General features: G+C 39.8%; 1 protein-coding gene across 6 annotated transcripts in view; it reads left to right on the top strand.

The window, feature by feature from the left end:
* Positions 1-4,746: 4,746 nt before the first annotated feature.
* PPIG (peptidylprolyl isomerase G) overlaps positions 4,747-15,635 on the top strand; it is a gene marked incomplete at both ends in the record, with an annotated part of 38,289 nt that continues 27,400 nt past the window's right edge. For all 6 annotated transcript variants that reach the window (XM_080719998.1, XM_080719999.1, XM_080719996.1 and 3 more), the window contains 5 exons: positions 4,747-4,807; positions 4,898-4,972; positions 5,248-5,355; positions 7,709-7,753; positions 11,292-11,379. In XM_080719998.1, coding sequence (XP_080576124.1) covers positions 4,747-4,807; positions 4,898-4,972; positions 5,248-5,355; positions 7,709-7,753; positions 11,292-11,379 — 377 coding nt within the window. The remainder of the gene's footprint in view (positions 4,808-4,897; positions 4,973-5,247; positions 5,356-7,708; positions 7,754-11,291; positions 11,380-15,635) is intronic.

The raw sequence follows: 15,635 nt of genomic DNA, 5'->3' as shown, positions 1-15,635 counted from the left end.
CCAAAAAGGAAAAAGAAACAGGGCCTCACCAGTTAACTGTTGCTGGCCTTGAACCTATGATCCTTATAAGTGTATGCCACCTGTATGCCACCATGCCTAGTTAAAACTGGATGTGTTGAAGTCAGGCGTGGTGGCACACGCTTGTAATCTCCGCGCTTGGGAGGCTGAGACAGGAGGATCACACAGGTTCAAAGCTAGCCTCTGCTACTTAGTGAGGCTCTCAGCAACTTAGTGAGACCCTGTTTCTAAATAAAATATAAAATAGGTCTGGGAGTATAGCCCAGAGCTAAAAAGCCCCTGGGTTCCACTCCCAGTACCACCAAAAAAAAAAAAAAAAAAAACTGGATGTGTTGAAAAGTATGTCTGTGGCACACACCTGTGATCCCAGTAACTCTGGAAATTGAGGCAGGAGATCACAAGTTCCAGGCCACCCAGGTAACTTAGAGAGACCATGTCTCAAAATAAAAAGGGTTTGTAGTGTACCTTAATGGTAATTAATGTTTAATGTTTGATTTCATCCTCAGAAGGGCCCAAACAAAAGAGAATATCACTTCCTCTTTATAGAGGCCATCTCTGAAGAGTCCATTCAGAAGAGGAGCCCTTATTCTACTGTGTATTTTTTTGGTTGGGAGAGCTTTTCAACTAGCAGTAATAGGTTTTTTGGATTGTGTAGATACTACGTTTTAGAGGGGGTGTTGGGCATCAAACCAGGGCTTCTTGCATGCTGTGCAAACACTGTCATTAAGCTACATTCCCAGCCCCGAATTATGTAATACTACTTTTTAAAATGCTAACTAGTATTAAATAGCATGTATGTATTATAATCAGCTATTCTCCCATTATGAGATATTTAGAGAAGTTTCATTTTGTGTTATTTTAATGTTATATATATAAATATATATACTTTTTTTTTTTTCCGGTACTGGGGATGGAACCCAGGGGCATTCTACCTCTGAGCTATACCCCCCAGCCCTATTTTTATTCTTTATTTTGAAATAGCATCTCACTGAGTTGCAAAGGGTCTCACTAAGTAGATGAGACTGTCCACAAACTGCAGTCCTCCTGTCTCAGCCTCCCAAATGCTAGGGTTGCAAGTGTGCGCCACCATGCCCAGCTCAATGTTAGATTCCTTTTTTTTTTTTTTCCCCAGGTCTTGGGATGGAACCCAGGGGCATTCAACCTCTGAGCTACACCCCCGCCTTATTTATTATCATTATTATTATTATTATTACTATTATTATTATTGTGTATGTGTGGTGTGGGGGGGTATTGGGGTTCCTGGAAGCCCTTCTACCTCCGGGCTACACTCCCAGACCTATTTTATACTTTTTTTTTTAATATTTGGAAACAGGGTCTCTTAAGCCAGTGCAACTGGCTTCGAACCTTGAACCTGTTATGATCCTCCTGTCTCTGCCTCCCAAGCTGGGTGTGGTTTAATCTCCAAAACTGAAGGGAAAAAAAAAGAAGATACATTGTTCAAGATAGAGAATTTAAATCTTTTAGAACTCTCCTGGACTTAAAATATAGTATGCTGAGCCACCAGCTTAGTATAGATAAGGTAATTTTTTTTTTTTTTTTTTTTTTTTTTTTGGTGGTACTGGGGGTAGAACCCTGAGGCTTTCTACCTCCGGGCTATACTCCCAGACCTATTTTATATTTTACTTGGAAACAGAGTCTCACTAAGTAGCTGAGGCTGGCTTTGAACCTATGTGATCCTCCTGTCTCAGCCTCCCAAGCACAGGGATTACAAGTGAGTGCCACCACGCCTGGCTCACAATTCAGCATTTTTAATTCCTTAAAATAAATGCCTTTCCTGGAGCTGGGCGTGGTGGCACATGCTTGTAATTCCAGCTTTGGGGAGGCTGAGACTGGAGGATTGAGGTTCACAGACAGCCTCAGCTAAGCCCTTCGCAACTCAGACTCTGTTTCAAAAAATAAAAAGCAGGGCGTGGTGGCGCACGCTTGTAATCCCTGTGCTGGGGAGGCTGAGACAGGAGGATCGTACAGGTTCGAAGTCAGCCTCAGCTGGCTTAAGAGACCCTGTTTCCAAATAAAATATAAAATAGGTCTGGGAGTGTAGCCCAGAGGTAGAAGTCCCCTGGGTCCTCAGTACCACCAAAAAAATAAAAAAATAAATTAAAAAATAGGGCTGGGTGGTATAGCTCAGAGGTACAATGCCCTTGGGGTTCCATTCCCAGCACCGCTAAATAAATAAACAAATAAATAAATGCCTTTCCCAAAAAAGTCAATAGGTATCTGCTATGTAGATAAACCTGTTATAAGGTATCTCATCATTGTCATGCCGTGTAGCATTTCAGTAAAAGCTATTGTTGCTCATAAAGTAGTTTGTACATGATCATAAAGTAGTTGCTCATGATCACAGAGTAGTTTCTCCAGAAGTGATAGCATATCCTTATAATCCCACTACTTGAGAGGCTGAGACAGGAAGATCGCAGGTTCTCAGCCAGCCTCGGCTCCATAACTTAGTGAAACCCTGTGTCAAAATAAGAATAAAAAAAAGGTTTCGGACATGGTAGCGCATGCTTGTAATCCCAGCTTTTGGGAGGCTGAGACAGGAGGATTGCTGTTTGCAGACAGCCTTGGCTACTTAGTGAGACCCTTTGCAACTCAGACCCTGTTTCAAAATAAAGAATTAAAAATAGGGCTGGGGGTGTAGCTCAGAGGTAGAATATCCTCTGGGTTGCATCCATAGTACCCCATACACAAAGAAAAAGTAGTCTCAGTTAAACTTAATATGCTTTTGTTCATAATTCATATCTGCCTTATGTTGCTATCATTGAAATGTGCTGTCTTTATAGATAATTTATTTTCATGTTATTTAGAAATTTGAAATATTTTTTAGGTACTAAGGATGGAACCCAGGGGTACTCTATCACTGAGCTACATCCACATGCCTTTTTATTATTTATTTTTGTTTTTTGTTTGTTTGTTTTACTGGTGGTTGAACACACAAGCTTTCTACTCCCATGCTACACTCTATCCCATTTTATTTTGTATTTTGAAATAGGGTTTTGCTAAGTTGCTGAGCCTGTCCTTGAACTGCTATCCTCCTTTCTCAGCCTCTCAAATATTGGTATTACAGGCATGTGCCACAACATCCAACCCCATATATGTATGTATGTATATATGTATATATTCAGTATGGTACTGATAGTTGAACCTAGGGGCATTCTACCTCCAAGCTAAATCCCCAGCCCTTTTTATTTTTTGTTTTAAAACAGTCTTGCGCTGGGCATGGTGGCACACACTTGTAATCCCCGCGCTTGGGAGGCTGAGACAGGAGGATCGCACAGGTCCAAAGCCAGCCTCAGCTACTTAGTGAGGCTCTCAGCAACTTAGTGAGACCCTGTTTCCAAATAAAATATAAAATAGGTCTGGGAATATAGCCTGGAGGTTGAAAGTCCCTGGGTTCCACCCTCAGTACCACAAAAATAAAACAGTCTTGCTAGGTTTCTGGGAGTCTCAATAATTTCTGAGAATCTCAGTGAATTGCTACAGCTGTCCTCTAGCCTGAGATCCTCCTGTCTTGGAGATCTCTTGAAGATACCTCCCAAGATGTGCAGATGAGATGCAGATGTGCACCACCATACCCGGTTCCCTTTTTATTTTATTTTTTATTTTTGTTTATTTGTTTATTTTTGTGGTACTGGGGGTGGAACCCAGGGGCTTTATACTTCTGAGCTATACCCCCAGTCCTATTTTTTATTCTTTATTTTGAAACAGGATCTCACTGAGTTCTAGAGATCCTCACTAAGTAGCTGAGGCTGTCTGCGAACCACAGTCCTTCTGTCTCAGCCTCCCAAATGCTGGGATTGCAAGCGAGCAGTAGCACACCCTGGCTCCTTTTTTATTTTCTTAAGACAGGGTCTTCCTTAGTTGCCCAGTCTGGCTTTGAATTTGTAGTCCTCCTATCTCAACCTCCTAAAACCCTGGGATTACAGGTGTGCAACACTGTGCTAAGTGAATTTTTTTCTTTTTAAAAGTCTCATATTGCCGGGCGTGGTGGTGCACGCTTGTAATCTCAGCTCTTGGGAGGCTGAGACAGGAGGATCACACAGGCTCGAAGCCAGCCTCAGCTATTTAGTGAGGCTCTCAGCAACTTAGTGAGACCCTGTTTCTAATAAAGTATAAAGATAGGTTTGGGAGTGTAGCCCGGAGGTAGAAAGCCCCTGGGTTCCTCCCCAGTATCACCAAAAAAAAAAAAAAAAAAAAAAAAGTCTTGTATTTTTAGCTTTGCACATGCCTTGAAAGACTAAGACAGAAGGATCTCAGGTTTGAGGCCAGTTTCAGCAACTGAGAACCTCTTTCTAAAAGGGGGGGGTTTAAAGGTGGTGGGGGGAACCCAGGGGTAGAATACTCCAAAAAATAACTTTTAAAGCCTCATATTTTAATCAGAACTCCTCATTTTTGTTTCCTAGGAGCAAAAGGATTGGATCAACTGCCCTTGATGTTTTTCTTTTTGTCAGTTTAAAGGCAAAATCTGCCTAATTTACAGGTAAAATCTGCCTAGTTCACTAACCATACAGACTTAATATACTCTGTTTGGGTTGACCATCTATATTTGGTTGATAATGGTTTTATTATATGATAGAATTGATTCAAACTACATTTATAGTTTATGCTCCACAGAATTGTTTTTTTCAGATATTTATGAGAAATATTTGCTGCTGTTTTAGTTCAGTTGCCTGAAACAGTATATTACTCATAAATTGAAGTATTGGAACCATGGGAATAAAGGTTCAGCGACCTCGATGTTTTTTTGACATCGCAATTAACAATCAACCTGGTAAGAATATTAGTTTCTTGTTAACATTTATAAATTAGTATTTAATACTTTAATAAAGAAGTTTAAACCAAATTAAACCTTCTTTTTCAGCTGGCAGAGTTGTTTTTGAATTATTTTCCGATGTGTGCCCCAAAACATGCGAGAACTTTCGTTGTCTTTGTACAGGTTTGTTCCTATTTTCAGTTGACTAAATAATTCTTAGAAATATTAATTATAATGAATTTTACTTGAGATTGATTTCTGTATTCTCCAGAAAAATATTGATAACTTTTAAATGAAATTTTAAAAGTTCTAGAAGTGAAAATTCTGTAGTTTAAAGAAGTATAAAAAGTTAAAAAGGAGATCTCTTTTATAGGACAAAAGCTTTTATAGTTAATTTTGCTTTAATATTACCTCCTTGATTATCTATTAAATGTCCTACTCATTTTTCTACTCTACAGGTGAAAAGGGGACAGGAAAATCAACTCAGAAGCCATTACATTATAAGAGTTGTCTCTTTCACAGAGTTGTCAAGGATTTTATGGTTCAGGGTGGAGACTTCAGTGAAGGTGAGACTTTCAGTCCCACAAAAGAAAATGGTATATTTATATTCTTTGTTAAATACCATAGATCTCACCGGGCACGATAGTGCTACTTGTAATCTCAGTATTTGGGAGGATCCAGGTTTGCGGCCACCCTCAGCTATTTAGTGAGGCCTTCTGCAACTTAGTGAGACCCTGTTTTAAAATAAATAATAAGTTGCATAAAAAATCAGGCTAGGGTGTAGCTCAGAGGTTGGATGCCCTAGAGTTCAATCCCCAGCACCACATTAAAACAAAACAAGACAAAAAAAACCATAGATCTTAAAGGGATTACAAATGTAAACCACTGCGCCTGGGTCCCTTTATTTTATTTTATTTTTGCGGGTCTGGGGATGGAACCCAGAGGCATTTGACCTCCAAGCTACACCCCTTACCCAATTTTTTTTTCTTTATTTTGAAACGGTCTCACTGAGTTGCAGAGGGCCGCACTAAATAGCTGAGGTTGTCTGCGAACCGCAATTCTCCAGTGTCAGCCTCGCAAATGCTGTGATTACAAGTGTGCGTCACCACTCCTGGCTTATTTTATTTTATTTTATTTTATTTTATTTTTGTACTGGAGATTGAACCCAGAGGTTTTCTACCTCCGAGCTACACCTCTGCCTTTTATTTTGTATTTTGAAACAGGGTCTTGCTGAATTGCTGAGGCTGACCTTGAACCTGTTATCCTATTGTCTTAGCCTCCAAATAACTGTGATTTGTGTTATTTTTGAGATAAGGTCTTGCTAAGTTGCCCAAGCTGGCCCTAAACTTGGAATCATCAGCCTCAGACTTTTTTTTTTTTTTTTGTGTGTGGGTCTGGGGATGAAACCCAGGGGCATTTGACCTCCAAGCTACACTTCCTGCCTTATTTTTTAATTCTTTTTTTTGAAACAGGGTCTCACTAAATTATGGAAGGCATTACTATGTAGCTGAGGCTGTCTATGAACCGCAATCCTCCGGTCTCAGCCTCCCTAATGCTGGGATTACAAGTGTGTGCCACCATACCCGGCTTGGCCTCAGACTTATTGATACAGACCTATACTGTTGGACCCAGCTTTAGTTTCATTTTTGATATATGAATTAATCTCAGAAATTTGTTTCTAGATTCAAAACAGGACACTTTATTCATTTCTTTTGTTTCTTTTTTCTTCTTGTACTTGTGTTAAATCCAGGGGCATTCTACCTCTAAGCCTCTCCCCTAGCCCTATTTTATTTTTTATTTTGAGATCGGTTCTGCTAAGTTGCTGAGGTGACCTTGAACCTGTCATCTTGTCTCAGCCTCCCAAGTACTAGGATTACAGGCATGTACAAACATACCTGCCTGTATTCAGCTTTACTCAGCTGGTGTATGTGTTTGATTTTGTCACAAATGAGAATCCTCAGTACAGTGTATTTCACTACCCCCATACTAAGGGTTGGACCCAAACATGCTTTATTTTCAGCCCTTTTTATATTTTATTTTGAAGTAGGGTCTTGCTAAGTTAACCAGGCTGGCCTTGAGTTTGAGATCCTCCTGTCTCAGCTTCCTAAGTAGCTAAGTATAGATGCGTGCCACTATTTCTTTGTATAGCTTTTACCTATAATTTTCTTTCTTTCTTTATTTTTTTTAGTGGTACTGGGGGTGGAGACCAGGGGCATTTTACCTCTGAGCTATACCCCTAGCCCTATATTTTTGAAACAGGGTCTCACTGAATTGTAAAGGGTCTCACTAAGTAGCTAAGGCTGGCCGCAAATGGCGATCCTCCTGTCCCAGCCTCCCAAATGCTGGGATTACAAGCGTGTACCACCATGCCTGGGCTCCTATACTTCTTATAAAATGCTGGAACTATATTTTTAGACACTTGGGTAAAAATGTCATTAATTACTATTCAAACACCTGCTAATCATCATTAGATTCTGAAAACTTTTTCCGTGATTTTTTTTTAAGGTACCGAGGATGGAACCCAGGGGCATTCTATCTCTCAGCTGTACCCCCAACCCTATTTTAATTATTTATTTTGAAACAGGGTCTCACGGAGGCTTCACTAATTAGATGGGGATGTCCTTAAGCCATGATCCTTCTGTCTCAGCTTCCCAAATGCTGGGGTTACAAGTATGTACCACAATGCCCAGCTTTTCATGATTCTTAATAGGCTTTGTCATATTATTAATACACTATCATAAGGGTTATTAGGTTTTATCAGTGTTAAAATTACTATCTTACAATTTGTGGTGATTCTTTGAGAATTATTGGTTCAAAATCATTCAGACACCTACTTTGTAGGGAGTATTTTGATTAAGGCAGCAGCATTCAAGGAGTTTGCTATCTTGAGAGTCCTGAGTCTGTGTTTTTCATTCCTAGGAAATGGACGAGGAGGGGAATCTATTTATGGAGGATTTTTTGAAGGTAAAATTGTTTAATTATGTTTTTAATATTTTATAATCATTCAAGTACTTTAAATAGTATACTAGTATCCAAATAACCTTCAACTAATGTGAAAGTTTCTTGTTAATAACAAGTATTATGTGATACACTTTTTTTTTGTTTTTGGTATTGGAGATTGAACCCAGGTACATTCTATCTCTGAGCAAAATCTTTTTTTTTTTTTTAATTTTATATTTTTGTGGTACTGAGGGTGGAACCCAGGGGCTTTTTTACCTCCAAGCTATACTTCCACTAAGTTGCTGAGAGCCTCACTAAGTAGCTGAGGCTGGCTTTGAACTTGTGTGATTCTCCTGTCTCAACCTCCCCAGTGCCCCAGTGTGGATTACAATTGTGCGCCACCATGCTTGGTGAGCTATATCTTTTTTTTTTTTTTTTTTGGTGGTACTGGGGGTGGAACCCAGGGGCATTCTACCTCCGGGCTACACTCCCAGACCTATTTATTTATTTATTTTTGTGGTGCTGGCGGTGGAACCCAGAGGCATTTTACCTTCGGGCTACACTCCCAGACCTATTTTATATTTTATTTGGAAACAGGGTCTCACTAAGTTGCTGAGAGCCTCACTAAGTAGCTGAGGCTGGCTTCGAACCTGTGCAATCCTCCTGTCTCAGCCTCCCAAGAGCTGGGATTACAAGCGTGTGCCACCACGCCCGGCTATGAGCTATATCTTTTAAAACAAGAGTCTCATTAAGTTGCTGAGGAGCCAGTTGTGGTGGCACACGCTTGTAATCCCCGCACTTGGGAGGCTGAGACAGGAGGATTGCACAGATTCAAAGCGGGCTCTCAGCAACTTAGTGAGATCCTGTTTCCAAATAAAGTATAAAAATAGGTCTGGGAGTATAGCCTGGAGGTAGAAATTCTAGCCTCTGGGTTTTACCACAGTACCAAAAAAAATAAAAAATAAGTTGCTGAGGGCCTTGGTAAGTTGCTGAGGCTGGCCTTGAACCTGTAATCCTTCTGTTTTGGCCTCCCAAGTACTAGAATTATAGGTATTTGCCAATAGTCCTAGTTTCGATATATTTTCTATAGAGATAAAGATTTATTTTGTTTTGAGGGTATTAGTACATCATATTTGAATGGTTTTGATACTCTATATAGAACTCTGGGTTTTTTTCTTTTTTTCTTTTTTTTTTTTTTTTGGTACTGGGGATGAAACGCAGGGGCATTCTGTCTCTGGGCTTTTATTTTTTTATTTTAAACAGGGACTCACTATGTTGCTGAAGGCCTCAGCTAGGATTTTGAGGCTGCTCTTGAACTTGAGATGCTTTTGTCTCAGCCTCCCAGGTACTGGGATTATGGGTATAGGCCACCATACCATGCTTATTTTTTATTTTGAGGCAGGGTCTTGCTGTGTTTCTGAGGCTGACCTTGAACTTGAAATCTTCCTGTCTCAACCTTCAAACCATTTTGCCAGGCTTTCTTTCTTTCTTTTTCTTTTTTTGCAGTACTCGGGATGGAACCCAGGGGCATTCTACCCCAGAGTTACTCGCCAGCCCTATTTTTTATTCTTTATTTTGAAACAGGGTCTCACTGAGTTGCAGAAGGCCTCACTAAGTAGCTGAGGGTGTCTCTAAACCACGATCCTCCTGTCTTGGCCTCCTAAATGCTGGAATTAAAAGTGTGTACCACAATGCCTGGCCTTTTTTTTTTTTTTTTTTTTTTTTTTTTTTGGTGGTACTGGGGGGTGGAACCCAAAGGCTTTCTACCTCCGGGCTATACTCCCAGACCCATTTTTATATATTTTTTGGAAACAGGGTCTCACTAAGTTGTTGAGGGCCTCACTAAGTAGCTGAGGCTGGCTTTGAACCTGCGCGATCCTACTGTCTCAGCCTCCCAAGCGCGGGGATTACAAGCATGCGCCACCACTCCCAGCTGCCTGGCCTTTCTTAATTTAAAAAAAAAAATCCTTTTTATACTTTGAAAGTGTGGGGGGGGGGCACTTGGGATTGAGCCCAGGGGTGTTCTACCTCTAACCAACACCCTACCCCCTGTCTTTTTATTTTTTATTTTCTTAGCTGAAGCTGTCCGCAAACCTCTGTCCTCCTGTCTCAGCCTCCCAAATGCTGGGATTACAAGCGTGCACCACCATGCCCAGCTATTTTTTAATTTTGAAACAGTTTTTCACTAAGTTGCTGAGTCTGGCTGTGAATCTGTGATCCTTCTGTTTTGGCCTCCCAAGTACTGAGATTACAGGCATAAACCATAATTTCTGGCTTAATTATTTATCTTTTTTTTTTTTTTTTGGATCTGGAGATTGAACCCAGGGGTATTCGACCTCCAAGCTATGCCCCCTGCCGTAGTTTTTTTTTGTTTTTTTTTTTTAATAGGGTCTCACTGAGTTGCAAAAGGCTTCACTAAGTAACTGAGGCTGTCTGCGAACCACAATCCTCTGGTCTCTGCGAACCACAATCCTCTGGTCTCAGCCTCCTAAATGCTGGGATTACTAGTGTGCACCACCACACCTGGCTTCTTTGATGTTTTGAATTTTGGCCAGTTTTCCCAAAACTTATTGTTTTCCATATAATCTTCACATTAATAAAATTCCAGAAAGAAAATATAAGTATGTAAATGTGGAAATAACCTAATGGCTTTTATCTTTCACTTTAGGTATTATTGAATTTATTTTTTTACTGAGATTGAACACAGAGGTATTCTACCTTCAACGTACACCCCCCAGCCCAGTTTTGTTTCTTATTTTGAAACAGGGTCTCACTAGTTTGCTGAGAGCCTCACTAAGTTGCCATGGCTGTCTTGAAACTGCAATCCTCCTGTCTCATCCTTCCAAGTTCCGGGATTACAAGCATGGACCACCACACCCAGCTGAAATTTTTATTTCAAATTTCACATGCTTTGATCTCATATTCTAACTCAAGACTGGAAGACAAGTTGTTTTTACAAGTGCCTATGACAGAGGTTAAGTAAAAAAGTCCAGACTGTACTTACAGCTGATGAAACAGTTGAAATATAAAAGAATCCTATCTAGACACTTGCTTTTCTTTTTTTTTTTTTTCTTTTGGTGGTACTGAGGATAGAACCCAGGGGTATTCTACCTCTGAGGTACTCCGCCAGCATCATCATCATCATCATCATCATCATTATTATTATTATTATTTATTTTGAAACAGGGTCTCACTGAGTTGCAAAGAGCCTCACTAAGTAGCTGAGGCTAGCCGCGAACTGTGATCCTCTTGTCTCAGCCTCCTGAATGTTGGGATTACAAGCGTATGCCACCATGCCCAGTTCTTTCATTTTTAATGTGTGGTGCTGGGGAACAATCCCAGGGCCTCATGGCATGAAGCAAGAGATTAAAATTTTTTTTAATATTTTAATCTAGAGAGAAAAGTGGTTTTTATTTTTTTTTCTTTCTTCCTTCAAATCTAATTTTGTTATTTGTCTACATTCTGCCTGGCACTAAAGAATACATCTGTTAAAAAGAGTAATGACAGTGAAATCTTTTAAGGTTATACTTAAAATGTAATGAAAACTATACTTTTTTTATAGATGAAAGTTTTGCTGTTAAACACAACAAAGAATTTCTTTTGTCAATGGCCAACAGAGGAAAGGATACAAATGGCTCACAGTTCTTCATGTAAGTACTTATAACCTGATGGTTTAAAATATTTCATTTTTTTCTGTTTGTTTGCTTTTCATCAGTCACTAAGAAATATGAGAGAAATCCATACAAAGGGGGAATGTTGAATGAAGAGTGTTTTGGCCAACTTTTTGTCATGGTGATAAAGTACCTGATAAGAAAAACTTAGAGGAAAAAGGATTTATTTTGACTCTGTTTCAGAGAATTCAGTCCATGGTCAGCTGGTTTCAAGGCAGAAACATCATGGTGGAATGGAATGGCAAAGAAAGCTTCTTAGCTTGTGCCAGCAGGGAAGCCAAGAGAGAAAAGGACAGGACTGGGAAGGCGATAATTTCCTCCAGGGCATGCCTCTGTGATTTACTTTCTCCACTAGATCCTGTCTCCCAGTAGTCTGTTCAGCCATCAGTGGATTAATTCACTGATGAGGTTAGTCCTCATAATCCAGTCATTTCCCAGAAGTCTCATTTCTGAACCTGCTGTGTTGAGGCCCAGACCTTCAACATGAGACTCTAGGAGACATTTCACATCTATACCATGACAGGACAGACAAAGTGAGAGATTAACAGTGCTGGTAAAGTCTTCAGATATGGAAAATTGTCAAGGAGACATGATAGCTGAATGGCATTTCTCTTGGCCAACTTAGGATAGTTTGAGCATCAACATTAATAATAATAATAGAGCATTTGGGAGGCTGAGACAGGAGGATCGCAGTTCGAGGACAGCCTCAGCTACTACTTTAGTGAGGTCCTTTGCAACTCAGTGAGACCCTGATTCAAAATAAAGAATAAAAAATAGAGCTGAAGGTGTAACTTGGGAGTAGAATGCCCCTGGGTTCCATCCTCAGTAACAAAAAATAATAACATTAGACTATAATTAAAAAACAGGAAACCCAGAGTCCATAATGACAGAGTAGTCCTGCCTTCTATGCAATTCACTTTCCATAGTTGTAGTTTTCCACAGTCAACCATGGTCTGCAAATATTAAGTAGGAATATCCAGAAATAAGCAATTCATACTATTTAAAATTGACTGGCTTGGATGGGCGTAGTGGTACATGCTTGTAATCCCAGCATTCGGGAGGCTGAAGTTCACAGACAGCCTCAGCTACTTAGTGAGGCCCTTTGCAACTCAGTTAGACCCTGTCTCAAAATAAAGAATAAAAAATGGGGTTAGGGGTGTAGCTCAAAGGTAGAATGCCCCTGGGTTCCATCCCCAGTACTGCAAATAAAATAAAATGACTGGATTGTTGAAATCTTCTCTGTTCTCTTGGTTGCATACATCATTAATTAGATCATCTGTCAAGTCTTCAAAGTACTGTAATCCTTTCATGGTAGACTAACCCTGTATCACAGTGCCTATGAAGTTTATTTTACTTCATCTCATCATGTAGGCCTTGGCATAGTCTCATGTGGTCGTAAGAAGAAGGGTGAGTGCAATACAGTTATTTTAAGCCAGGTGTGGTGGTACATGCCTGTAATCCCAGTACATGGAAGACTGAGACAAGATGATTGCAGGCCAGCCTCAATAACTTAGTGAGGCCCTCAGTTACTTAGAAAGATCCTGTTTCATAATAAAATAAGGTTGGGAGTGTTGCTCAGGTAGAATTCCCAATAACCCCCAAAAAAACACTATTTTTGAGAGATAACCACATTCTCAGTATATTTTTATAATTGTTCTATTTTTTGTTAATCTCTTATTAAATGTTTAGATATAAGACTGTACTCTTGCGAGGTGTGGTGCACATGCTTGTAATCCCAGCATTCAGGAGGCTGAGACTGGAGGATCGTGGTTCGTGGACAGCCTCGGCTACTTAATGAGGCCCTCTGCAATTCAGTGAGACCCTGTTTCAAAATAAAAAATAGGGGTGTAGCTCAGAGGTCAAATGCCCCTGGGTTCCATCCCCAGACCCACAAAAACAAACAAAAAAAAGACTGTGCTCTCTGCAGCTTCAGGAATCCACTGGGAATCTTGGAACATATCTTCTGTAGATTAGAGAGGATTATTGTAAATAAATGAGTAAGTAGCAAAGTAGGAAGAAAAAAGGGAAAGCACTTCCGTAGAATGTCAACCTTAAGTATAAAAGAAATGATGAGGATAAGAAAACTCATCATTTGTAATTGTTTAGGCAAGAAAATCTCTGGATACTGAACTTAGATGTGCAGTATTAACCAGTTTACATAGATTATCTCTCTGTAAAGTAATTGTAAAAAGGAAAACAATAAAGAAATAAAAGTTGATCCTCATTATTTAGATTCTGTATTTGAGAATTTACCCATGCATTGGGTGGAGCCCATGACCTCATGCATACTAGGCAAGTAGTTGTCCACTAAGCTATGTCCCAGCCTTAGTTTAAATTTATTTTTTAGTACAGCATGTATAATATAGAATTTGCTTTTTTTTTTTTTTTTTTTTTTGCGGGTCTGGGGACGAAACCCAGAGGCATTCGACCTCCGAGCTACACCCCCCTGCCCTATTTTTTATTCGTTATTTTGAAACCGGGTCTCACTGAGTTGCAGAAGGCCTCATTAAGTAGCTGAGGCTGTCCGCGAACTGCGATCTACATTAAGTAGCTGAGGCTGTCCGCGAACTGCGATCTACCGGTCTCAGCCTCCTGAATGCTGGGATTACAATCGTGTGCCACCACGCCCGGTTTAGAATTTACCTTTTTAAATTAAATTTTTGGATATCATCTTTAACTATGTTGTTCAGTTGCATATATTACATTCACAAAATTAAACAATTATTACCACAATCTATTTCTAGAACTGTTTTATTGTCCCACATTCTGTGTTACCGTTTTTCTTTCCCTAATGCCCCTGGTAATCACTAATCTACATTGTGACTATGAATTAGCCTATCCTAGATATTTTATTTGGGTAGAGTCATATTAACAATCATATTTGTCTTTTGTGGCTGGCTTGTCTTTCAAGATTCTTTCATATTGTAGCATATATCAGAACATTGTTCGATCATTTTTATCCCTGAGTAATTATTCTTCTGGCCATCTTTTGATGAATATTTGGGTTATTTCTACCTTTTTAGCTAATTGAAATAATACTGTAATGAATGAATATTTGCTTGAGTCTATTTTCAGGTTTTTGTTTGTTTTTTGGTATTAGGAATTGAACATGAACATTCTTCCTCCAAGCTACACCCTAGCCATCCCCCTTTTATTCCTGCGGTACTGGGTATGGAACTCAGGGGCTTTCTACCTCCAGGCTACACTCCCAGACCTATTTTTATATTTTATTTGGAGACAAGGTCTCACTAAGTTCCTGAGAGCCTCACTAAGTAGCTGAGGATGGCTTTGAACCTGCACAATCCTCCTGTCTCAGCCTTTCATGTACTGGGATTATAAGCATGTGCCATCATCATCGTGCCTGACTCCTTTTTTTAAATATTTTTTTAACTTTGAAACAGTCTCCATACATTGCTGAGGCTGGCCTTAAACCTACAATCCTCCTGTCTCAGCCCAAGTACTGGAATTACAGGTATATATCACCATGCCCAGCTTTTTTTTTTTTTTTTTTTTTTTTTTTTTGTGGGTCCAGGTATGGAACCCAGGGCATTCGACTTCCGAGATACACCCCCTGCCCTATTTTTTATTATTTATTTTGAAACCGGGTCTCACTGAGTTGCAGAGGGCCTCACTAAGTAGCTGAGGCTGTCCGCGAACTGCTATCCTCCTGTCTCAGCCTCCCAGATGCTGGAATTACAAGTGTGCACCACCACGCCTGGCTTTCAACTCAAGTTTTAATTCAAGTTTCTTTTTTCAACTTGAAGTTGATATCTTATGTCAGCGGTAACAAACTAAAACCCTAATCACAATAAATAAGATAAGTAAACCTATTGGTACAAGAAACTTGAGCTATTAAGCTCTGTGTTAGAGAAGACAGGAATACTTTGCTCTGGTTGCTTATTGCCACATGCCAGATACCACAGCTTCCAAATATTCCAGACAGTTGGATTTTCATGTGAAATTTATAAAATTTAAAAGTAAGAAAAATGTCCCCTCAGATGGGGTTCTTAGTGTGTTGCTTAGGCTGTCCTCAAACTTGGGATCCTTTCTGCCTCTTCCTCCCAAGTGTTATGGTACTTGGTGAAAGTATTCAAAAGTTTTAAACATTGGTAGCCATTTAAAAACTTGAAAATACCAAGTGGGCCATTTCTGTTTAGGTTCAATAAAATATGTCTGAGGGTCCCAGGTCTTAGGAAGCTGAAACAGGAGGATGGAAAGTTGAAGCCAGCACATGG

This window comes from Muscardinus avellanarius, assembly GCF_963383645.1.
Source record: "Muscardinus avellanarius genome assembly, chromosome: 2".
NCBI lineage: Eukaryota > Metazoa > Chordata > Mammalia > Rodentia > Gliridae > Muscardinus > Muscardinus avellanarius.
The sequence above is the reverse complement of the archived record's forward strand: the minus strand, read 5'-3'. Positions and strand labels throughout refer to the sequence as shown.